This window comes from Pangasianodon hypophthalmus, chromosome 15 (assembly GCF_027358585.1).
Source record: "Pangasianodon hypophthalmus isolate fPanHyp1 chromosome 15, fPanHyp1.pri, whole genome shotgun sequence".
NCBI classification, from domain to species: domain Eukaryota; kingdom Metazoa; phylum Chordata; class Actinopteri; order Siluriformes; family Pangasiidae; genus Pangasianodon; species Pangasianodon hypophthalmus.
Window position 1 is genome coordinate 17,576,833 of NC_069724.1, and position 25,423 is coordinate 17,602,255.

Genomic DNA, 25,423 nt, shown 5'->3' on the forward strand with positions numbered 1-25,423 from the left:
AAGATGACTGTTGTCTTTCTTTCTTTCTTTCTTTCTTTCTTTCTTTCTAGTCTCTGCGCTGTGCGGAGGAAGAAGTGGAGAAGATGGCTTCCATTGCTGAGCAAGAGAAGCTGAGGAGTCTAGGTTTGGAGAAAGAACTTGAAGCTGTCGGTCAGTCAGGACCATTGCGTGATGCTGGCTCCGCCCCTGGGCAGGACCACAGTCTCCAGCAGGCTCTGCAGGAGAAAGACCGGTGAGCGAAATCACAAACCCACATATTTTCGGTTTTACAAGTAGCGACTTGACCAACATTAAATTTTGCATGTGGGTATACAAACACAAAAGGCATGTGGGTAGGTAGGCTGTGTGTTTTCAAAACTAATGATACAATTAAAGATCAACACGTTTAAGCGTGGGCAAAATAGCCAAATTTTTTATTCTTTCTTGGAGAACATTCGCAGAGAAACCTAGACCTAGTTAGATGAGCTTTGATTTCAAATAGTGTAGAAGTTTCAGTAGAAGGTTAGAAGGAAATTATTGCTTGATTAGGGTGTTGGCAATGAGTGTTTTGCTTGCATGTGCTCCTTATTATTATTTTTATTTCTTTAAGGTGAGTAGAATTGGGAGACGAAGCCCTTAGCACATACGCGAGACCAGATTTTGCCCTGGGCAGTCTTCCACTCTGACTTAAGGTTATTTATTTGATAAACAGAAACATAAATATTGGTAAAAAGCATTCCTCACTGCGGGCGGCTCTCTGATCTTCTTCTCTCTCCACCTTAAAGGTCAGAATTCTGCAAGTTAGTTAACACATTCATAGCTTATTCATATTCACATTCACATACTAGTAGGCCAGCATATAAACAGAAGAAATAGCACACATTATGTTGTAAATGGTGGTTTAACTATCTCAGTACATCTAAAACACATTCTGGATATGATTGAGCTGGTTTCTTGGGGTCGCTGCTCTGCCCATTTTCCTGTCTCAAGTGAAAAATTACCGTTACAACTTTAATCAGCTTTCAACTCTACTAACAAAGCTAGTGCAATACATCAGTGTTTTGCATTTCTTTTATAATAAATGCTCTAAAGGAAAGCTTTTTTCCATATTAACAGTGTCACAAGAAAAAGTCTTTCATTTTTGTCCTCTCTGATTTTATATGTATATGCAACTACAAAGCACTCCACTTTTTTCAGGGCGTGATATAAAAATTAAATCTTGTGCTTATGAAAGTTTGAAGAGGATTAGGTCGCAGCTAAATTTCCTGGGATTACTGATTGTAGTGCTGTTTTGGAGTTACACAAATTTTGTGGCAGCAATCTTGTTTAAACCATGCTGGTTCCATCTTCTGTAGTGTGATTGAGCGCCTCCAGGAATCCATCAAAAACCAGGATGCTCTGATTGGACAGCTTCGGGAGAAGGACCAGGACCAGCCTATCGCAGAGCAAATGGTCCAGCTCAACACCCTGATTGGCCAAAAGGATGCAGAAGTACAGGTCAGTTATTCATCACTGTGAGGATTTTATTTGTGTTTACACTTTAAATTAATATGCATTACCTTTTTTATATACACTGCAGAAATATAAGAAAAAGAATGCACTCATCTACACCTGTACACACACACACACACACACACACACACACACACACAAACAAAACTGTGCTAATGATTTGCTCTTTGTTCCTGCAGGCTCTAAAAGAAGAGTTAGATCGTGAGAGAGAAAAAGCAGAGAAGGAAAACAAGGTGAGAGAAACGTTGTGTGTGCAGTCACTTTAAATTAGAGATTTACTTCAAAAGAGGATGCTCCAAAAAAAAAACAAAAAAAACTCTCAGCTCACGTTTGATATATTTATTCGATTTATAAATACAAGATTATTTTACGACCTTGGTGATATAACTATTTAGGGAAACTGTGGGTAATATGAGATTAATTCTAAGTATTGGAATTTTACAGTAGCAGCCATGTTATTAGACTTTGCAATCAGTCTGTAGGGTTTAAAGTGCCATATTTTGAGCATTTGGTTCAGTGCAGTGGTGAAGGAGCTGGTAGTGTTGGTTTATTTAGCATTCTGTATCGACAGACAGGTTGTTCAGTAAAGCAAATGGTAGGATATGCAGGTGAGATGTCCATTTCATATTTTCTTTCAGTATGTAGGCTATCATAAATGTCTTTATTTTGTGTTCCTGTTTGGACAGACACAATGTTTGGCTGAATGGGTGTGGGAGTGTGTGTGTGTGTTTGTGTGTGTGCGTGCGTGTGTGGTTGTCATGTCTCTTGCGGTGAGGACTCTAATCTCCCACAGCAATCAGATTTGCTACTGATTGAAAGAGAGAATTAGACACACAGACTCAAGATTCACCAATTTATTTATTATTTTTTTTCCTGTTTGAGAAATATATGGCTGCACAAACCGCATATACAGTGGAGTCCAAAAATCTGAGCCTTTTTTTCTCATTTAATATAAAACTTTCATTACAAATGATATCAATTACTTGAGGGAAAAGTTTGTGTAAAGCCAGATAATCCATGTTAATTCAAGTTCATTGGAGTGTTGTCTGAACATGTCACGCTTCAATGAAGGAGGAAAAAAAAAGACCTTTTGTACAATTTGCTTAAATATAAATAGTGACCAAGTAATAGCACAATTGTAAAGGTTTCTGTTTATTTCCAGGTTTATATGAAATTTTTTTTTTTTTTTTAATTAAAATCCCAGATTTTAAATGTGGTCTCAGGCTTTTGGACCCTACTGTATGTGATTATTATTTGAGAACAAAGAATTTTTACAAGACAACATGGCCTTATTTTATCAAACACATGTGACATGAACATTATAATGAAATAATAAAGCTTTTGACAGAACTTAGTTAAAAAAAATTTTTAACTTTATTTGAAGGCTGACTGTTCTATTATCTTGTGGTTGATATATATATTTATCTGTATTTTAAAGCATGTTGTGCATTTTGTGCTACTGATTTTTTATAAGCTGGCCAGACTTTCTTTAAGACTTTCTTTCAGAATTTCTCTCTTGTACTATAGGAGAGCCAAGTTTGACAAATACATTTAATGTTTATTTTCTGCAACTGAGAGTATTGAAGTTTGTGTTCAAAATAAAGCTCTCCTGCCCTGGACACTTGGGTTGGAAGGCAGGGATTGGATTAGTGTGTGTCTGTATCTGTGTGTTCGCTCATGAGTGTGTCGGTAGCTGTTGTGCCCTCATTGGATTTTGTTTGTGTGTGTGTATGTGTGGTTGGATTAGAGGCTTTATTCCGCTGTGCAGCTTTAGCGCACTGCATTTGGCTCAGAACTGAACAGATAGCAGAGATGAAACAGTGAAAGAGCGAAACAGCAAGAGAAACAAGAATGAGTAACTTATCCTGTTGGATCTTCTACAAGCCACGTTTGAGCTATGTCAGGTAGTTCAGGCTGCACCGTCAGATTTGTTATGTTGCTGTGATTTGTCTGAGTTGCGTGTGTGGTCATGTGGGAGCCGTGTCGCATTTGTGGTGACCGTGTGCCAGGTGCGCAATGCCGGTGGTTGTTTGGTAAATGTGGACGTTTACAGCCTGCCGTGGTTCTGGCCCGTGTTTTGGGGTGCAATCTTCATCGAGACGGGAGCAGTGAACTCCTTTGTGGGAAGTGCATGTTCCTGCTGGAGTGTGTGTTGCGGTGCGACATCGCCATCGAAGACCTGCAGAATACACACACTGCACAATTGCAACGGCTGCAGCGCGAGAGATCTAGACTGAGTGTGCTGATAACGCAGAAATACTGGCGGAGTAACTCACAAGAACAGGATCGGTGCAAAACAAATAATACTGGAACAAACCAGGAGTTTCAGAGCCAGTCAGCATGTGACCACGCGGCTGAAAAACTGCAAAAGCAAACGTGTAAGAAAAGTGAGCTGAAACAGTGGCGAAATGAGGCAAAGCACCTTGAGTGGCCAAAAAAGCAGCAGAATAAATTACAGCGATGCCTCATGGGAGGAGATGCAAGGACCACACATCCTGGGTCAAAGATCAACAAGGAGAGTGATGGCCAACATCAGAGAATTAAGCAGTCTCAGTTGAGGCGCAGTGTCTCACTCAGTTTTGGGCGGAGCCTATTAGCTCAGAATTCTAGTGTGGCAAGGTTTAAAGCAGAAAGTAGCATGGCAACTGGATTTTCTACATCAAGCCATAAGTATTCAGATCTCATCCTCAGGAAGTGCGTTTTAACGTCATGCACCACTTCTGTCAGCTCTACTCAGGCCATCACTACACCCCCACGTCTCAGGCAGACACAGCCACTCAGAGGCTCGCTGTTGCCTTTGGGTGATTTACTGCAGTTGCTGCGGGGCATTAGGCCTCGCCCACTGCCATGGACTGTGGGCACTAGGATTCCTGTCCAATTAAAACCAAGTGGTGTGTCTGGGCATGCCCACGTGGGTAAGGCCAGACTGGTGAGGGCAGAGCAAGCTGTGAGAGAGCTGGAGGAGGAGTTTAATGATGAATATCTAGCTCTTAAACCGGAGGTACACTCTTTCAACTACATGACGTTTTGTATGTGTGTGTTGTATGTGTGTGTTGTATGTGTATCTGTGGCTTCCTATTTATAATATCGGTGTCTGTCAAACTAGGGTTCACAGACCCTCAGCGTTCTGTATCATACAGCTGACATAGATATAGATAGGCTAATTGACTTCCCTTGGATGGATTTAAATGGATTTAATCTAAATCTCAATAATTTCAAAACCAATGTAAGTAGTGTTAATAAGGTCAGCTGCAATTTTACTAAAACCAGCTAATACAATAAAAATGATTTTCTATCTATAATTTAACATAAAGAAACTGGTTTAGGTTCTATAGGTAGAATGTTCAGGAATAAAAAGGCATCTTGGATTTAACAAATAAATATGATGTATTTATGATGTGTAAAATTCTCCTAACAGTCCATAGCAATTGTTTTACACTGGAGACCCCGTAATATTGTGATCATCCGTTTGTGTGTATGTGTGTGTAATAGGTGTGTGTAGTGAAGCAGGATGAGCTGAACATGCTACAGCAGAGAACCAGACAGCTGACTGAAGAGCTTAACTCCACAAAGAGCAGCAGTCAAACACTAAAACACAGACTGGAGGAGCTGGACAGAGAGAACAAGGTACACACAAAACAATTGGTTATTCTTTTTCTAACCAATCTCCTTTTCACAGGAATTAGATTTTAAATTGTTCTGAACTTCACACAGAATTAAGCCCTCTGCTGTGAACATACAAGGCATGACCTTCAGCGTTCTCTCGCTAGTGTCCTTCAGACTCAAATGTTTGTGTACAATGATGTGCCTTCCCAGTGCGCCAGTCAACTTGGAATCAAAGGCCCCCTGTTGATCCCCTAAATGTTTTCAGGAAAATACGCTAGTCACACAACTTTATATTTGAATGAAATTTTATTTCAAGTGAAAAGTGACTGAAATGAGAGATAACCCATTTTAAGATTTAACATGTTTCATGGGAAATTTGTCGGAGTTGCTTTTTAAAACAGTAGTTATTAATGTTGTGTAATATTTCTGTCTCATACTATTTTCCTTTCTTTTCACCCCTCAGACTCTTTCTAGACAGCTGGAGGAGAAGGAGAGTGAGCTGGCTGCAGAAAAGAAAAACGCCCTGAAACGAGACAAGACCATTCAGGGCCTGAGCATCCTACTTAAAGAGAAAGAACGACAGGTCACAGTTCCCATCGTTCAGAACAGAAAAGTAGTTTGTGAAATATTAATACTGGCTGTAACACTGTTTTTCTTTCTGTTTCTCTCTCAGGTGGATGAGTTGTATGGGAATCTAGAGGAGAAAGATCAGGCCTTAACCAAGGCCAGGGAAGCTCTTCACAAAGCTCAGCTACAGAAATACCAGGTAAATAGAATGTGTTGTCTATATCACCTTAGATACCTTGCTTAATTTTCCAATAAACAAATGGCCTGAAGTGTTTTATTCCTCTGATACCACAGCAGAATGTCAAGGCTAACAATCTATTATTTATTAAAGACGGTCATGTTTTTTTTTTTGTTTTTTGTTTTTTTTTAAGTTACGCAGCTTGTCATGTTACCGAGAAACCGGAAAAGTACATGGCCTCCATCCATCTGTAATTTCTGTAGTCTAAGTGCATGTGTTGTTTGTGTGTGTGTGTATGGTATAGGGAGGTGAGGAACAACAGGCCCTGTTGCAGTCGCAGCATGCTGAGCTGTCTCGTCTACAGGCGGAGTGCCATTCGTCACTGCTGGAGCTTCAGAGGCTGCAGCGCGCACTCAGCAGCAAAGACGCACAACTGGAGCTGCTGCAGCAAGACAAACTGCAGCTGGAGAATGAACTGGAGCTGCTTCAGCAGCACAAAAGGAAAGGAGACAAGACTATAAATGTTAGTACACATTTCCACACACCCACTGAGATACAGAGTAAGCCTGGTCAACATGATGATATGATATTTTAATTACTTCTGATTAAGTCAGTACACATCTATATTATTATAGAATAATGTTCTCCATAATAATATAACTCCACCATTTTACTTTTATCATCAAGTTTTTTCTCTTTTTTTGTGCAGGTGTTAAACACATTAGGACCATTTTATTTTCAGTTATAAAAAAATATTATTGGAGCCACAGTATACCACTGTATGCAAAAGTTCGGGCACCCCTCAACAAATAAAGTTGCATATGTTGTTGATTTTTTTTAAGTGAAAAGAAATAAACACAACCTCTAATTTGGTGACGGGTACCAAATTTTGCTTACAAGTGTATATATGATTTTTATTTTTTGGCTTGCAATTTCAGAGTTCAGAAAACCTTAGACACAGGACCATCACAGCTGTGAATTGTAATTTTTCTTATTGGGAGAATTCAGTTACTTTAAGCCATGTCCTGAATTAAGCTGTGTGTGTGTGTGTGTATGTGTGTGTGTTGTGAACTAGGACCTGCAAAACCAGCTGAAAAAGCTGAGTGGAGAGCTGGCAGAACGTGAGAACCTTCTAGATCATCAACGTCTAGCACAGCAAGAGCAAACCCGCACAACAGAACATAAACTGCAGAGCACGATACAACATCTAACAACCAGCCTCACAAAGAAAGAGCAACAGCTACAGGTAACATGTGCGCACACACACATGCACACACATACAGTAAAGTACACCTTCTTTCAACTCTGATTTTATTTATCAGGGCCTAAATAACAACTGCGGTCCTCACCTCAAAAAAAAAAAAAAAAAAAAAACAAATTTCAGTATGAAGTCATTTTTCCCCAAAAAGTAAACATTCAGAAATCAAGTGGGGTAAAAATAAGTATACCTTACAATTCAGTAGCATGTAAAAGCACCTTTAGCATCAGTAACTTGAAGTAAATGTTTTCTGTAGGAGTTTATCAGTCTGCCACATGGTTTTGGAGAAATTTTGGTCCACTCTGAAAGAATTACTATATGAATAACGTATTGGAATGAGTGTATTAATATAAACCTGCTATAGCTAGCACTACTGTCAGAGCCATACTGTAACTTGAAATTTATCAACAGTTTCTGACAATCAGATTTGAGAATAAATAACTATGCAGTATTTATATCTTTCATTTATATATATTTCATCTCTCTCTCACTTTCTCACTTTCTCTCTCTCTTTCAGGACTACATGAGCATGGTGCAGGATCTGGAGCAGGATCGAGCTTCAGCAGGAAGTGATGTAATGCTGGCCAAGCTCAGAGAGAAGCTAAGGGAAAAGGAGAAGGCTCTGGAGGTGCCGCTCTCATTTTTTCTATTTCATCCTTATAAATAAACACTGGTATATAGGCAGGATACCTCAGTAATAGCCTCTTAGCTACATTAAATAATTATTTACATTTTATTTGTGGCTGTGCATGTGAGCAGAAAGCACTAGATGAAAAGTTTGTGGCAGTAGAGGAGAAGGAGAATGAAATTCATCTGCTGCAGCTGAACATGAGAGAAAAGGAAAGAGATTTGGAGCGCCTCAATAACCTGCTCTCACACAATGAGGAGACCGTTAATGTAAGTGCTCACCATTCTAAAATTACAATAATCGAAATATAGTAATTATTGTAGTTATTGTAGCAGCATATAACGAAACAGAAGCTGTGCATTAGGGCTAATTAAACATTAGTTCTTGGGCCAAGAGTGTTAATGTGGCACCAGTGTGCACGGCTGCCAGGTCTCAGCTAAATTTCTACCCCAGCTATCTCAAAAACACAGAACGACCTGAAACTAGCCCAAAATATTTGTTCGTGTATGTTTCGCTGAATTAGATCCAAGTAAGTCGTGTGTGTGTTTGTGTTCAGAGCTTTGATGCATTATTGAAGGAGAAAGACATGGAGCTGCAGCAACTGCTAAATTCGTTGAAAAACCTGCAGCGCTCCAAACAGGAGAGTGAAGAGAACCTGCAAAGAGCTCTGAGAGAGAAAGATTCCATCATCCAACAGCTCCAACACACACTGCAGCTCAAAACTAAAGACATGGAGGTAACTCCACACACAAACAGTGTTAAATAAGCACTATATACAGTCTTTAGTGACACTACACTAGAGTATACAGTGACATATACAGCCTCGCTGTAGCTCCCTGGTTAAAGTTTGTTCTGTATTCACCTTCTCTCATTCCTTCCACTCTCCTAATTTCTCCTGTAGGACATGGCTAGTACAGTTATTAGTCATTCAGAGTCTCAGGGACGTGATCTTGCAGAGCAGATGGGTCAGAGGTTAAAGGTCACAGAGACTATGTTGGCCGAGGCAGTCAAGCACAGAGAAAGGCTGGTGTGTGAAAACCAGACAGCCGTGGAGAACCTGCTTGCCACCATCAGTAGCAAAGACCAGCTACTCAAGGTAAACTGTTATAATATCTCCTGTGCACATTGAGTAAAGAATAAAACATGATGGGCCATACTGTTATAGGAAATTAATAAACAACAAGGTAGTGTGATGCACCCTCACACAAAACTGTTACCGTGTGCTAATTATAACAACATGCCCCAAAATGTTTTATTCCCCTTACACCTCAACAATTTTCCAATAATTACAATTTGACAGTCTGTATTTCTGCATCACTCTGTGTGTGTGTGTGTGTGTGTGTGTGTGCGCATATAGGAGAGTGCGGAGCGACATACACAGGCTCTCTCTGTTCGGACAGCAGAGTTGCAGGATCTGCGCAGACAGCTCGCAGACACCCAGCTGCAACTCAGCAACGCTCAGAACCTCAGTGCTGCACTGAATGAGAAGGATGCGCTCATCAATGTAAGACTTTTCACCACTTTTTTATAATTTGACATTTGTGATTAAAATACAACTGAGGGATTGGAATTAGGACTTGCCAAAGACAGTTAACTTTTCCACTGACATGGTGCTGCTTAAGGGCATTTGCAGGGCATTTCTTAATGCATACTCTGGAGGATGTTATATGTTGTCCTTTTGGCTTTGAAGGCATATTTTTGCTATCAAATTCAAATTTATACATAGCATGGACATTTTCATAGATAGTGGTTATGCACAAGGCAACAAATTCATGTTATTATTGCTCTTAGCAATTTATTATAAGTGTGGGGTTGAAAAATTTTTTAAACCCCTGTCTTATGTTAACAGCATTTGGAAAATTCTTCTGTGGTGCATTTCTACCTTAACAAATTGTATGTGTATGTGTTTGTGTGTGTGTGTGTACAGAAGCTGTTGGACCATGCTCAGGAGAGAGACCACTGTCTGAGTGAGACAAAGGTGGGAGAGGCTCCACCCCCTCAGGTGGTAGAGCTCACACATACCATCAAAATCCTGCAACAGAGATTGGAAGAGAAAGAGAGTAAGTGTGTGTGTGTTGCAGAGAGAAGTGCATAATAATGTATGTGCCTTTCACATTGTCTTTTCCTGTTGAGTAGCATTTATTTCTGTTAATCAGTGCTTGCAATAAAGCTGTCATTTTCAGTGAGTTGGCAGTTTACAGTGACAAGAGGTGATGCAAAGTGGCTAGGCCTGAGTTGTGTGTCAATTGGTGTCAATTGTTGCAATATATCAATTTAAATAATTTAATAAAAAACAACTGCTAATGTAAATATTCTATTGGGAATTGTAATTGTAGTATGTCTTTGTAGTTGAGCTGTCTCAGAGGTACAGTGAGGAGAACATGGAGAAATCTCTTACAGTCAATAAGAAACCTGCGGTAATACTGAAGAAAGAGCTTGCCCAGAAAACAGATGCTCTCAACAGTGCTCTGAAGAGAGAAAACCAGCTCAAGGTGTGTGTGTGTGTGCGTGTGTGTGTGTGAGAGAGAGAGAGAGAACACCATGCACTTCTGTGAGAATATCTGGTACTGATTGTAACCCCATGTGTGAGGAATATTTCTTCTTTTGACTAATTTTGACAATTCTGTGTGTTTGTGTGTGTTGTAGATGGCTCTTTCTGAGCTTCGGTCCACTGTGTCAGAGCTGGAGGGCCGGCTAGAGGGCCAGACAGCCAACGTTGAGTCTCTCAAATCCACAATCAGTACTAAAGACGAAATTATTACTGTGAGTATGAGGCATATTTTATGTTTTGTGTGTATAAAAATGCTCACATTCATACCAAATGCTCTTTTGATCATAAAATATGCACAACTAGTTTTATTGCAAGGAATGTAGTCTTCTCACGTAAAAATGCTTGCATTCACTACTTGTCTCACAGCACAAAGTGAATGTGAGAGTGAAAACTAGTCAAGATGAGCATCTGGTTTCTTGTGAGTATTGTTTCATTAGCAATATTTGGCTCCTTTGTAGGAGCTACAGCAGCATTTGGCCCAGATGGGGGTGAGGCAGTCGACTACAACCCCTGATCACCACTCCCAGTATGGAGAGGAGCTCAGCTTCCGCTCCCTTCCTCAGAGAGAGAAAACCATCATTGGGGGAGATAGACAGCAGCAGGTACATACACAAATATGGAGCAGAAAATGTAGCATCGCAAAGGCTTGCATAGAACTTATGTAATTTTTATTATAGTAATTCCCATTATAGTATTTTCCACGATGAATAAGCGACAAATCTTTGGCCTTTAATCCCAGCAGGAGATGTCGTCTCTGGGTGACCTGTGCTCAGAGCAGGCAGAGCTAAACCACATCCTCAGGGAAGAGCAGCAGATCTACACCAAGCTTGTTCATGTGGTCAAAGAGCAAGACAGGTGAATCATCCATGCTAATACAGAGCACACAATACACACTTTTTTTTTTTTTTTAGCTCTGTGATAATCAGTCCCTCCTCCACATTTTTTTAACACTGAAAATCAATTATAGAGAATTCATCACTCATTCATTCATTCCTCTTCTGTAACTGCTTTATCCTGGCCAGGGTCATGGTGGGGTCTCAGCCTATCCATGAGTGTGCAAAAACGGTGCATTCACATCTTGAGGCAATTTAGAGTAGCCAGTCTGACTACAGACTACAGAGGTGGGAGGACCCTGATGAAACACACGGACATGGGGAGAACATACAAGACTCCACAGAGACACTAACTTTAAATATTTTATTTGTTTTTTGTTTAAATGACTTTTGAACCTGACTGTATAGTTTTCAGGTTTATCAAATGTTTCTTTTGTGGTTAAGATATTTTTATCTGTCTCATTTGGGTTGTATGCTCTTAGGCACCTTATGTAACGTCTGTGACTGTGTGTGTGTGTGTGTGCACGCATGTGCGTTTTATCTCCAGTGCTCAGCGGCTGCAGGCACTACAGCTGGAGCTGGCTGCTGTGGCACTCCTCAGGCAGCAGTTGGAAGATGGCGTGCGTAACAACAATGAGCTCCGAGAGCAGCTGCGCCGTGAGATCGAGAGAGTTAATCAGAGAGAAGGTGCAGTACAGAAAGTCCAGCCGATTACCGAGTGCATCTTGACAACAGACACCTCAGAGGGCCATTCAGAATGTTAGGACAGCCGAAAGGAGAGTACCACTGGGGCATTTGAGTTACACTGATTTGTGCAGATCTAGTGTACAGAGAAAATGTTTTTTGGAAGAAACTAATCAAATGTAAGTTAACCTATACAGATCTGCATGAGCTCTGTGTTGCTTAAATGCACCCCAAGAAGAATAATAGAATAATGATAACATAAAGATTATGTAGCACAGGCACACAGTGGCATGTGTAGTAGTCCAGGAACAAGAACTGGTTTTGTTCTTTTTGTTATCGAAACTAGCCTTCTTTATTCTTTACTAAAATAAGCAAAAATATTTTTTATTATTGAATGAAAACTGCAGGTACTATTACATAATGTGTATTGAGGAGCATAGAAATTGAGTTAATGTTGGTGCCAGATAGGTTGGTTTGAGTATTTCCGAGTACTGCTGATCTCCTGGAATCTTTGCACACAGCAGCCTACAGGGTTTACACAGAATGGTGCGAAAAACAAAAAATATCCATTGAGCAGCAGTTCTGCAGGCAGACATGCCTTGCTGATGAGAGAGGTCGTGAACATGAACAGAGAGGAGAATGACCAGATTAGTTTGAGGTGACAAGATGAATATGTAACTCAAATAACCACTCTTTGCAACCAAGGTGAGCAGAAAAGCATGCACTCACAATGCACAGCCCATCGAACCTTGAGGTGGATGGGATACAACAGTAAAACACCAGACTGGGTTCCACTTCTGACAACCAAAAACAGGAATCTGAGGCTACAGTGATCACAGGCTCATCAAAAGCACACAGTTAAATTTTGGAGAAACATTCCCTGGTCTTTTTCTGGTCTTCAGTTGCATGATTTTATGCATTGCACTGTAGCCACATGATTGGCTGGACTGCATGATTGCATGAAAGGGCAGGGGTACAAGTGTTCCTATTAAAGTGGCTGGTGAGTGTAGATAAGAATTTTTTTTTTGGTAACATATTATCTTAGTTTAATGTTATTAGTGGTTAAACTGATGAAATATGTTCTTGATAGTGGACTTAGCTGGATTGACATCATGCCATTATTTTGCATATAATTAACCAATATGAATCTTAAATGTATAAACTGTGATGTTGGATACATTCAGTATTTCAGAAAGTTAGAGAAAGTATAAATCTTGTTGGTTATATTACATTTGTTCAGGCTATCCAACAATAATGATTAGGGCCTTTTTCTGCTATGCAGTTAAACCTTTTTAATATCTCTCTTGCTTCCTGTGCATCCTGGGTTTGTGTGTGATGTTTGCATTTCATCCTGTTCCTTTGGGTTTGGATCCTTCACTGTTTATTTGCTGTTTCTTTTCTGTGTCAGTATTTCTGTCTGTCATTTTGCTTATGCTCTACATGCATGATAACACTCTTTATTAACCTGTCTTTGTTTGGGTCCCTGTAGCTGACTTTCTTTATACTTGCCTCTATTTTTCCATTTGTCTAATCGCTTCTTTCATCTGTTCATCATTTCATTTCTTCTCTGAAGATAAATCAACCATTAAATAAAATGTGCTTTTTGTGTCTCTGTGTCTGCCATGTTAACACAAAGCACACGCGCACACACACATACTCATGGTCCTGATGTCTGGCCGGCCTTCATAATGTACAGGCTGTGTGCTGTCTCTATATACAGACAGTTTTATATGTGCTGTCCTTGTCCAGTGACTATTGCCTTTCCACATTCAGAGTGATCGGTTGAAAAATTGCTGTCATAAAGTTCTAAGCAGTGCATTTAGATTTCATCATGATTAATAAATATGACACATTTACATATGATGCATATGCAGAGATAAAATATATAACAGTAAGATATAACAGCAAGATCCCATAATCCTTTCGTGTCCATCTGGTTTATGCCCACATGACCTTATTTCAGTCTGCATGTATCAGACAGTCAGAAGGAAAATTAGGAAAGGAAAAGGGTCATGAGAGAAAAGAGCCCGAATAGAGAAGTCCTGATACCTAATATTAAAAAAAATCATAAATAATACAGCCATTTAATCCTAGATTCTCTGTTGTTACAGTTGTCATTGTGTGACCTGCTGTCCCTCTCTAAATGCCATCATATACTATAAGATTGCTAATAATAAGTTTGCAAGGCAACTTGCAAATGCACTGAAAGCCTTAACAAGCTTTTGCCTTCCCCCAAACTAACCCACCCCTTCAGCTGAAACTATATATGCAGTGTGAGATTCCTTTTAAGGAAAAGAGGCAGAGCTGATGAGCTGTTTTTTTTGGTTGGGGGCGGAGCTAATTAAATTTCTAAGGTGTCTTTGAAATGATATGGTTATTGTAGGTTTAGAAACACTTCAAACGTTATAAATGATACCTTCAATACTGACTCAAAAGCATTTATACCAGGAGTTACACAATTTTGCCTCATACCAAATGCATAGCTACCTTAGTAGTGGCTCTACAGACTTTAGAATCTGAGTGTGTATGTACTAATATGTGTCTGTATGTTTAGGTGTGGACCCTGCAGAACTGGAGAATATGCGAGATGCTCTAGAAGAAGCTCAGCGCTGGAACGCATCTCTACAAGCTCGACTTGGCGAGATCCAGAGCAGAGGAGGAGGAGTAGGACAGGCCAATGACATGGGTATGTCTAGAAACACACTACAGGAAAAAGGTATAGACATTTAAGGGGCCCTGACACACCAAGCAGTCTGTAAGCTGGACTTTTATGTGTACCCCATCATCAGTGCAAGTTAAGCGTGTTAAATCAGCGATGAAATGAGCCACATGAAGTGCAGGATAAGTGAGAAAAGCATGTAAAATAGCACTATAAAGGAAGCACAGAAAGAGACAGACACAGACTTGTTTATGTAAGGTGTGCTGTTATAAAATTATAAAATAAAATAATACAAAGTTGATTAACATTGATATATTTTATCTGTGACTGTTACAAAGCACTGACACTGGAGACTCCTTCCAAAAATGCTAAATAAATGTCCTCACATATCACAAAAATTACACACATTTTTGTAATCTGTTTATGTGGAGCGTCTCCAATACAAGTTCATGTGTAAGTTGCTACAATAGAAACAATAATGTATTAAAACAAGTGCATTATTATAAATGTTATAGCTGGAACTACCGTCAAAGCTGCTGTCATATTTAAAAAAAAAGTTACAAGCACGTAATTGTATAGGATATCTTTTTACACTGTAACATTACAATTTCACTTCACTGAAGCTAAGGGGCCCAAACATGTTCCAGCATGACAATACCCCTGTACACATATCGAGGTCCATGAAGACAGTGGAAGAACTCGAGTGGCCTGCAAAGAGCCCTGATCTCAACCCCACTGAATATCTTTGGGATGAACTGGAACATTGACTGCACCCCAGGCCTCCACCCCCGACATCAGTGCCTGACCTCATTAATGCTGTTGTGGCTGGATGAGCATGTCCCCACAGCCAGGCTTCAAAATCTAGTGGAAAGCAGGTTATTATAAAAGTAAAGGGGGAGCTAAATCTGGAATGCAATGTTCAAAAAGCACAAATGGGTGTGATGGTCAGGTGACTGCAAACTTTTGGCCCTATAGTGTATATGCAGTGAGGCAAGAGGGAATATCATGATTGGTGCTAGTTCCTCGATGCTGGCTTGATCTGTCATGGCCCTAAATTACTGAAATGTCTAGAGGTTGATGTTAATAGTAATTTGATGGTGATTTTAGATGACACACTGAGTCTGATTGGCGAGCAGACATCCTATATGAGTATATGTGTAGGAGAGGGGCAAGAGGAGGAGCTACAGAAGCTCTCTATGGAACAACTCAGGTTGAAGGTGAGCTTCACATCAAACATCTCAATAAGCATAAGATATTATTACACTATTGACTATGCTTTCTTTTTCTTACTTCTTTTATCTTATTTTTTTTCTGACTTACCATGCTGTCATTCTCAAACGTTAAATATATTATATGTTTTATTTTTGTTCTTTTTCCCTAACTCTCTGCATTTCTTTCTCTCTACATGTCTTTCTCTCTTTAAGGTCTCAGAGCTACAGGCAGTGAATGTGGAGCTGCAGAAAAGGTTGGCACTGGCAGAGAGAGATATTATGGGTAATGCTCAGAGAGAGTCACAGGGACAACTTGACCTTATTGGTGTTTCACCCCCCAGCAAGGTAATTCACAATAGTATTTCACCTTTAAACCTGACATTATGACTATTTGTCAACAACTTTTTGTGCTTCTTTACTAGTATTATTTAGCAGAAAAGAATTTTTCTTGTCAGATGCACACTCCCTGATTTCATGAAACTGACACCCTCTTCGTAACATCTGTAGATTTCCTAACACTTGTCCACTTTTTAATCCTCTAACTTCTATCCTTTAACTTCTGACTGTGTTAGTTTATAAATTAGTTTATGAATGAGCTCTTGATGATGATGATGATGATGATGATGTGTGTGTATGTGTGTGCATGCATTTCTCTTTATGTGTGGGGTAGGTTTTCTGTCTAACTCTCTGTCCCTCCCTAACCCATGTTCTCTCCTCTCTCTATCTCTCTGGCCTGTTTTTCTTGCCCATAACCACCTGCAGCCTCTCCATCCAGCTATTATTGTATGCTTTCTTTATATTATTTTTCTTCATGACGTTTTTTGTTCTCAAGTCATGTGTTACCACCCATCCCATTACTATAGCAGCCGCAGGGACTGGCCAGACCACTAGCTGTTCATGCTAACGAGAGACTAACTGCCCCCAGTGTAAAGGTAAGGGGCCCCTGTCACTCTTTCCTGCTTATAAAATAAACAGGACTCAGTATTTGAGTATATATAGGAGAGAAAGTTAGCAAAAGAGGCTGACTATAGACTATCCTTGATGTTCTGTGTAGAACGAGATTTTGTCGTTTCATTTTATTTATTTATTTATCAGGGACAATACAGGTAAACATTGTTACATGCAATGCAACAGATGTAGTATACATAGGGATAGAGGTTCATGTGGGCATTTTTTTTTTCTCATTACTTCCTGCTCCTGCAGAAAGTTTGACCAATCTCGCCTACTCCCACAGAAAGTTTGACCAATCCTGCCAAATTCTGCAGAAAGTTTGACCAGTCCTGTTCGCTGCTGCATATATTATTGTTTGCACCTGTTAATGCTATTTTCTGACAAACGTAGCTGGTTCTTTTTCTCAAAATATAAACAACTTTGTTATTTAAACTACCATGACCCAGACCAAGACAAAGCAGTTGTTGTTGAATGAAAAATACCAGTAAACAAGTAGAACTTGACGCCGACATCGTCGACGGGGTTCTTCAAGAAGTCAAGTGTTTGCCTGAAATACCCTCAAAATATACTTTAAAACAAAAGGAATCTGTGGAAGAAAAATTATTTCAGACATTTGAACTTGCTCTGACCTCATCTGCTGGTTACAATAATAATTACATAAAAATGCTACAAATATTCAACCACCCGTTCTTGAGATATTGCACTAACAAGAATCTTGCACGAATGGATGCATGGACGCACAAACAACCTGAAAACCTAATGCCTCCACCACCTAGTGGCAGATGTAGGACTTTGGTTTAAATGTAGGACTATGCTTTAAAAGTTGACCAGTGCAATAGTTAGTGCAATACTACTCAAAATAATTAGGTTAGATTGCGTTCCTAAAGGGACTACACATTGCTTACAGTGAGCGGTATATTAAAAAAAAACAAAAAAAAAACAACATTTGTAACTGCACTATTAATGACTAGCTATGTGACAGCAATTCACAAATTTGATTGAGTACACCTACCTCCTAGCTACACCTATTAACTATTTCACCATACTTCTCTATGGTGTAGGTGCACTTTCTATACAATTACTGATTGTGTCCTGTCAGTCGCTTTGCACAATAATAGCTACAGCTCCATTTCAGCTGAACTTGGTATGATGTTTTATTCCCAGGAAACAGTTGATGAAAGTCTTGAAGCTCAAAGAAGGATGGCAAGTTCTCCCTTACCTTTGCCAGTGAAAGATAATGCAAACTCCCCATTTGCTACCGGACACCAGGGTGAGAATGAGCGGGCAGAACTTGCATCCTTACTTAGAGACTGTGGAGCAGAATCTGTTTCTCAACTCAGGTAAGCATACTGTAGTCTGAGCTATAGACTTTACAATAGACTACAGTCATGTTGGCATAATAATCTCCTTTAAAAATCTCCTAAGGATGAGAAAAGTTTGTGTCCCATAATACTTTAGGAAGGATGTCACACTGTATGAGGATATAAAAGAGATTTTTAATAGCAGGTGTTCACATTTGTGTTTTCACCCTGTCTGTTACAGGGAGCAGGTAAATAAACTACGTTCAGAAATGTCAAAGCTCGGTGTGCTCCTGAAGGAAGAAAACTCAGCCGAGTCCAAAGAGAGCGCGGAAAGTTCTGGAGAGAACGACAGCCATGCTAACCTGCACCGGACTATGCAGACCCTCCGCTCGGAGGCCCGAAGTCACCGGAAAGTCGTTCGGCTATTGAAGGAACAGCTACAGCGCAATGCAAAAGCAAAAGCAGAGGGTGGGCCAGGGTTTGACCCGGAGCTGATTGACAGCATGGCTCGCAAGATGGAGCGTCTGAAGGAGGAGCATGAGGCCACTCAGAAACATGCTGCCAGTCTGGAGGATAGGCTAAAGGAGATACAAAACAGAGAAAGAAATGAGGGCAGAGAACGAGAAGAGGAGAAAGAAAGAAAAAAGAAAGGCAGACAAGACCAAAGCAAGAAGTTGAACAAAAGCCTGAAACATGTAAGTCATACGGCTTCATATATGCCGCCTGTTTTTTTTGGGGGATGATAAACTCTTTTAAAATGTATTATTTATTAAACATTTATTGTGTTATCGACTACAAGAGAGAGAGAAAAGAGAGAAGCTGTTGAGGGAATATTATAACGTAAGTGATAACGGGAATTAACTTGTTTTGTGGGCATTCCACATCTGTAAATGGATAAAAAGAAAAACTGTAATTGTTGGAAAAAAAATTGCTGTGATATAGGGGGAATAAAACACTTTGGGAGGTGCTGATGTCTGTTATTAATCATTTCCTCAGCCACGTTTTATTTCGTACTTAAGTAATTGTAGTATGTTGTTTTGTTTTAATGCAGTGCTATAATCAGATAAGTTTCTGTATCTAAACACACTTCACGGTACAACATGCATCACCTAATGTTTTGCTTTGCAGGCATACGCCAAATCACGGCTGCCAGTAGCAGTGAGACCTGCAAAGCAAAGGGACAGACAGGAGCTGACTGATCACGATACAGAGGAAGGTACTGAGCAACTTAGTACAACAGATTCTGAGAAGATCAGCCTAAGGAACAGAGGCCTCAGTGGGGCAGAACTTCAGAGTTCTCCAGGCAGCAGCTTTGAGGCTCTTTGGGATTCTGAGTCCAGACGAAACACACACCCTGAGCCTAAACAAAACTGCGATGCCAGTCAAAATTCAAAGAATGTGTCTGACTTTCCACAATCAGAACTCTTATCTCAGCTGGAGTTACTGAATCAGGAGTGCCAGGAGAAGGAAGAGCTCATCTCCCAACTTCAGTTTCAGATGCAGAATTGGGAAGAGCTCCAAGCTGAGCTTCAGGAGAAGGATCGATTGAATGGTCAGTACCTGGAAGCCTTGCATGCTGCAGAGTCCACAATTGCATACCTTACAGCTTGTAACCTGGATTCTGAAAGCAGCCTGGGGCAGCCTGGATTGGGATCTGTTTCATCACTGCAGTGGCAGTGCACTGAGCTTCAGAGAGTTGTGCAGGAAAAAGATAAACTCAACGCTCAGCTGCTAGAGTGCTTAAACACTGCCGAGGCTGCCATTGCATCACTGACCTCAGATGATCAGCCTGAAAGCTTTTTCTCTGGTCAGAATGACCCACAAGCCTTGTGTGAGAGGCTTGAAGGCCTGCTCAGCCAGATCAAGTCCTTGCAGGAGCAGAAAAATGCTTCCACAGGCACTCCTAAGGAGTTGAATTGCCCAGATGGAGGTTCAGCATCAGACTTGCAACGCCAAGCCGAGACCCTACAGGAGTCACTTTTGCAGCAGTGTAGGCTGAATGCAGAGTTGCAGGAAAAGCTCAGGACCGCAGAAGAAACTATTACCAAACTGTGTGCTCAAAACAACAACACTACCAAAGGCCAGGGGTTGATTTGCAGCCACAAGTGCACAAGTCCACAAGAGGAAATGGTACATGAATATGAAGAGGGACAGCACAGACTGGCTGCGTGTCTATCTGAGTGTATTTTAGCAGCAGAACAAGCAGTAGGGTCTCTTACAGATTATGGTTCAAGGTCTGATCAGCTTTTGCATGGTCCTGAAATCCTGACAGACACGGAGCTTGAACAGAACTTGGACAGGCTTCAGAAGGCACTCCTGGAAAGAGACAGGTTTGAGCACCCTGGCAGTGCTGATATAAGCCACAGCACTATTGTGGGTCCACTTCAGCACAAACCAGTACAGCACATCTTACAGATTTCAGGTGCTGCGGAACAGAAGACAAGCACCCCGATATCCCAAGGACAGCAGAAACAGGTGCAACAGAATATATCAGAAGCATGGGATCCGGATCAATCAGGAAGTCCACACCTGAACCTCCACAAAAATCTAACATTGCTTGTTCAGATATTTAAACAGCATGCTCAGAAGGTTTGGGAGATGGGGGAGGCACTTAAAGTTGAGCAGGGGCAAGGCCTTAAAGGAGGCGATGGGTTAAAACCTAAGGATGTTGCCCAGTTGGAGAGCTTGCAGAAGGCCTTAAAAGAGAAGCAGAAAATGTGTCAGAAGCTGGAGGAGAAACTGGCTACTGCTCAATCCATCATTGCTCTGCAGAAGTCGTCCAAGAGGGATAAACACTCAGAGCGACGCAGAGGTAAGGGTAGTATCATATTCATACTCATTAAATGATAAGTCAACCAAAAAAAAACAAACAAACATTGTATTGCGAGTATACCCTACCCTACTGCCAATACCCATTAAACAAATAATGGCTAATTGGCAATTAGTTACCTGTCATGTATTGTTAGTTACATTAGCATTTTGAGTTGTACAAGTGCAAGAGAGGGGTTAGCAGATCCTTGTGTTGTGTAACAGTTAGAGTTTAATAAAGTTAACTTTAAAAGCAGAAGCATGCTAAGTTGCCATATCCTGTAGGTATGTTATGCATGCGCTCATGATTAAGACACTAATGGATCGTAACTGCTGCTGATGCCACTGTGTAAACATGTAAAAATGTGTTGTTGGAGTATGACCACAAAGCATGTTATATACAATAACATGAAAGCTGGATCACTCACAAGTCGTTGCTGCTTTCACCCATGCTCATGCGTCATAGCACCTCGTGGTGAACAGGATGATAAAGGCATTCAGGTGGATGCACAGGACCTTGGCTACGAGACAAGTGGAAGGAGTGAGACGGAAGTGGAAAGAGAGGAGGGCAGTAGCACAGGTAGACAAGAAAGAATTGGCAACACTAACTCTCTCTCTTTCTATTTCGCTCTTTCTGTTGGAATCTACCAAACCTAGCATTTCTTAGCACAAAAAAAACTATCTACTTACTGGACTTTCCATGTATTTTCTGTCACTTAAATTTATTCTAGCCAATCACAGGCATCTGTTCTTGTTAAATAAAACAGGGCAGTTAGCGCTCTCCTCCAAGCACATTCCCTGTGACATTGAGAGAGTGGCAGTTAAGAAAGATATGCTGGCTTCATGTGTCCCTGAGAAAGCCTGTGATATCCCTCATGCTCTCAGATTGGTAGCTAACAGGGGAACAGCTGATATTGACTAAATTGGGAGAAAATTAAATAAAGATTTAATAAATTCATATAAATGTGTATACTGCATGTTCTAGGAACTCTGCATTGGTTGTATGTCAGAAATTTGTGGAAATAATGGAAAGAATCCTGATACTAACTATCATTTCTGCATGTTTCACACGGTCTCTTGGAAGCGAATCAAAGTTGGTGTGGTGTTAGGAAGATGGTTTGCTGATACTGCTTTGGTCTTGGGTCAGTTTTCAAACCCAATTGTTCAATGATCCCATTTCCTCATTTTTGCATGGCTGTGCTGTCTTCCTGGAACAGCGGTTTCAGACTAACGGGTTCCTTCGCTTCTCCCAAGTTCTACATACTTGAATTTCAAATGTAAAATATTAATATATAACTGTTGTGTGTGTATATGTTTGTTTCGGTCATTGTTTGTCTCAGATGTAGACGGTGCTGTGTGTTTGGACCCCGCTCTCTCCGGATTCACCTCAGCAGACAATCTGGACACTACAGCATCCAGCCCGTCTTACCCGAGCTCACCCGATCTCAGCTCTCCCCGGCCACATGACCCCAAATCTGCCACCAAATCTGACTCCACCCATGAGCTCTTGCAACTCAGGTCACAGGTCGAAAGTCAGCACAAGGTCATCGCACACCTCCAGCGACTGCTGCCCAAGAAGAATGTGACTGTTGAGGTTCTGAGTGTGACCTCTGACCCTGCAAGCTGTGAGGAAGAGGAGGAAAGTGCAGCAATGAAGGCACGGATTTCCCAGCTTACCACTGAACTGGAGAGAGAGCGTATGATCAACAGGAGTAATGAGTCAGCATCTCCATCCAGGTGACTATGAGAAAAATCACCTCCAATTCATTGCCACAATATGCTGCACATTTAGGAATTAATTTTGTTTTATGTATTTTTTTACATTCTAAAAATTTTTCTTCACTGTGACCATTATGACAAAATTTCTGCTACTGTCACTAGTTTAGGAATGAGTTTTGTTGTGAAAAATGAGATGTTCACTTTTTTTTCAGGGTTATTAATTATAGCTTTTAGCTTCTTAATAGAATGTGAGTGACCTATTTAAGCTCTTAAATCTTTTTTCTGCAGGATGGAGTCTCTGGTGCAGTCTCAGGCACGAGAGTTGTGTGAGCTGCGTGAGCAGATTAGAGTGTCACGTGCACTTGGTGCTGAACAGCGCAGGCAGCTGCTGGAGCTTCGGGGGGCATTAGAGGAGTTGATACAACCCAACGATGGGCAGAGTGCCCTAGGCACAACACTCCAAAAACACCTGGACCTGAGTCTCAGCCTGCTGGACAAACTGGAGCAAGGTGAGTACAGCAATACACACACCAGAGGTGGGGTTAGGGACTTGAATCTCTATTGAGTTGCGTGTAGAATAACTCAAGACTTGTCTCAGACTTGAACTTGACTGACTTGTGATTTGGCTGTGGCTCTAGACTGAAGATATACTTGGATAAAAACATTTAAAAAAAGAGTTAGTATCACCACCTTAATGCAGTAAACAAACAAAACTATACTTAAGCCGTGCAGCTTTGTAAGTTTTGTGATTGTAGTGTGCAGTAATTTATTCTAGTGCTATTCGCTTGCAACTTGCTGCAGTAAAGTGCAACACCAGAAAAAAAAGGCAAAAGCACTGTTGCAAGCTGTTTTCATAGTGTGGTTGTCCCCAAAATGTCACCCCGTTGATTATTTTGCAGTAACACCACACCCCATCATGTTTTATTCCTTACATAACTAATGTCCCAAATTAGATCCCAACTGAAATTGTTATGGTTATTTAACAGGTTTTTGTAAATGTAAATGTGGGTGCACTTTCTTTTTCTCATCGCTGTATATGGCAGTGGAGCGCACAGAAAAAGTAAAGCAAATGATATATGAACAGGACCTCTACATAGTTGAAATGTCATATGACTAGTTCTTGAAAAGCTAAAAATGTATTTGTCTTGGTTAAAAAAACAAACCAATATTATTTAATCAGAAGTGTAATGTCTGTAAAATGCTGTATTAGTGTTTGACTTTGGCTTCTTACTATGTGCATACCCTCACATATGTCTCAATATACTGCATTTACCTAATCACATAATTTGTATTACCCAGCAGACCCTCGTGTAGAAAATGACGAGCTGCCGGGACTAGAGCTGGCTCAGAGGTGAGTCTCCATGCATACGCACACACGCAAGTCATACATTAGGGGGAAAAAAATACATTTTAAACACATGCTATCCTGTATTTCTCATTTCTAAACCTCAGTATTTGATATCATAATGGTGTACTAATATATTACGTATGACTGTACACACACATGCACTTTAAAGACCGTTACGTCAGGTTCTCAGTGTAGTAAATCCTACGAAAATAGCATGTTCTTTAACTCTCACAAACAAAAAAAATCGTTTTAGTTTAAGCCTGTTATGTCACCCCCAGTGCACTTCTTTGAAGGCATTTAAAAAATGGATTATATTCACATGCCCGCTGAATTTATGCCCCAGTTTTTCCTGCTACTTTTTCCACTGGAAAGATACGTATAATTCATGATTGGAAGCCTTCCACATCACAACAGTGGTAGCGCTGCTAATTTAAGCATGTCGATGCCTCTGCTATGCACCGTTGCTGTGTCAGGAAGCTTGTGTGGCTGCTGGAGGAGCTGCAGTGGCTGCGTAGTCGGCTAGAACATGACAGAGCGCAGCACCAGTTGCAGATCACCTATTTGTGCAGGCAGAACCAGAACCTTGCTTTCGGAACGCAACAGCATGTACACCTGTGAGTGGGGCTGCCCCAGTGCCGGAGCCTGAGTGCAGTGCAGTGTGTGTGTTTGGAGTTCACTTGCCCTCTTAGTCTTCTTTTCTTCTTCTTCTTCTTGTATACACTATATATATATATATATATATATATATATATATATATATGTGTGTGTGTGTGTGTGTGTGTGTGTGTGTGTGTGTGTGTGTGTGTGTGTACACATACTGTATGAGCTGCTCTCTCAAACTGCACCATGTTGTTCCTTCACATTTAAGTATTTCTTACAGATTTGGCTTCTCCTTCTGAGTTAAACTTCATTATTTAAGGAATAAAACATAACAGGGAGTGCTGCTATAGGAAAATGAGCAATGACAGGATGGTGTGATGTGTCCCAACATGAAGTAGAGGGCCATTTACACCTCAAAGTTGATTATTCTTTAATAACAGCACTCGCTGAAGTTCTTTATTACTCTTATACCGCAGCAAATTTCCAGTGCTATCAATCTTATTAAAGAACAACATGCCATACATTTTTATCCATTTATGCGCATTTAATTCTTTGGAATGTCACAAAACAGGATAAATCCTGTTATCACTTACTTTATAGCAGCTATAAACAGGCATTCCCTCAGCAGCCTGTCTTTTTTTTTTTTCTCTCTCTTGAAGAGAAAAAATGCGCATGTAAGATTTTATATCATTTTATGTGGAGTATCCACCATAGAAATCCCTGTGTTAGTTGTACTATAGAAACAGTAAGGTGTACACAGTATATTAATATAAACCTGTGGTTTGTCTAGAAATCCTCTCAAAGCTGCTCTTATATTAAAAACATTAATGAACCTTCTGACCAGTCAGAATCAATAATTCAACAGGGTTGTGGTATAAGGCATTTGAACTCTTCAGGTTTTTTTTTTTTTAGTGGATGCAGTGGATTTTTAGTGTGGATTTTCTGAGCTGTGGTTCATGAACCTGAATGTTTGTACCCAGCTAACTTCAGACATCTGTAGCTGGTAGTAGCTTAGATGCCTGTTAATCAC

The 25,423-nt window shown here is 40.4% G+C and overlaps 2 protein-coding genes across 9 annotated transcripts in view; both read left to right on the forward strand.

Moving 5' to 3' along the window:
• cdk5rap2 (CDK5 regulatory subunit associated protein 2) overlaps positions 1-25,423 on the forward strand; it is a 48,010-nt gene that overhangs the window by 10,489 nt on the left and 12,098 nt on the right. For 5 of the 8 annotated variants that reach the window (XM_053240045.1, XM_053240043.1, XM_053240048.1 and 2 more), the window contains exons 7-36: positions 51-232; positions 1,335-1,476; positions 1,671-1,724; positions 4,984-5,118; positions 5,561-5,680; positions 5,771-5,863; positions 6,147-6,365; positions 6,918-7,088; positions 7,618-7,728; positions 7,860-7,997; positions 8,285-8,464; positions 8,630-8,824; positions 9,086-9,232; positions 9,656-9,788; positions 10,078-10,220; positions 10,375-10,491; positions 10,738-10,881; positions 11,019-11,134; positions 11,660-11,799; positions 14,351-14,482; positions 15,563-15,672; positions 15,880-16,011; positions 16,530-16,598; positions 17,782-17,957; positions 18,160-18,613; positions 19,047-20,730; positions 21,193-21,306; positions 22,067-22,463; positions 22,734-22,954; positions 23,745-23,796. In XM_053240045.1, coding sequence (XP_053096020.1) covers positions 51-232; positions 1,335-1,476; positions 1,671-1,724; positions 4,984-5,118; positions 5,561-5,680; positions 5,771-5,863; positions 6,147-6,365; positions 6,918-7,088; positions 7,618-7,728; positions 7,860-7,997; positions 8,285-8,464; positions 8,630-8,824; positions 9,086-9,232; positions 9,656-9,788; positions 10,078-10,220; positions 10,375-10,491; positions 10,738-10,881; positions 11,019-11,134; positions 11,660-11,799; positions 14,351-14,482; positions 15,563-15,672; positions 15,880-16,011; positions 16,530-16,598; positions 17,782-17,957; positions 18,160-18,613; positions 19,047-20,730; positions 21,193-21,306; positions 22,067-22,463; positions 22,734-22,954; positions 23,745-23,796 — 6,221 coding nt within the window. The remainder of the gene's footprint in view (positions 1-50; positions 233-1,334; positions 1,477-1,670; positions 1,725-4,983; positions 5,119-5,560; positions 5,681-5,770; positions 5,864-6,146; positions 6,366-6,917; positions 7,089-7,617; positions 7,729-7,859; positions 7,998-8,284; positions 8,465-8,629; positions 8,825-9,085; positions 9,233-9,655; positions 9,789-10,077; positions 10,221-10,374; positions 10,492-10,737; positions 10,882-11,018; positions 11,135-11,659; positions 11,800-14,350; positions 14,483-15,562; positions 15,673-15,879; positions 16,012-16,529; positions 16,599-17,781; positions 17,958-18,159; positions 18,614-19,046; positions 20,731-21,192; positions 21,307-22,066; positions 22,464-22,733; positions 22,955-23,744; positions 23,797-25,423) is intronic. The other 3 variants (XM_053240047.1, XM_053240044.1, XM_053240050.1) reach the window with 3 other exon arrangements.
• LOC128320322 (uncharacterized) lies at positions 1,735-4,969 on the forward strand. Its single transcript, XM_053240052.1, has one exon. It carries the CDS (start codon positions 3,461-3,463, stop codon positions 4,574-4,576), a length of 1,116 nt encoding a protein of 371 aa, XP_053096027.1. The 5' UTR covers positions 1,735-3,460; the 3' UTR covers positions 4,577-4,969.

Excerpts from the sequence above, each read along its gene's own strand:
- LOC128320322 (XM_053240052.1), top strand. The coding sequence starts at position 3,461 with ATGTGGGAGCCGTGTCGCATTTGTGGTGACCGTGTGCCAGGTGCGCAA.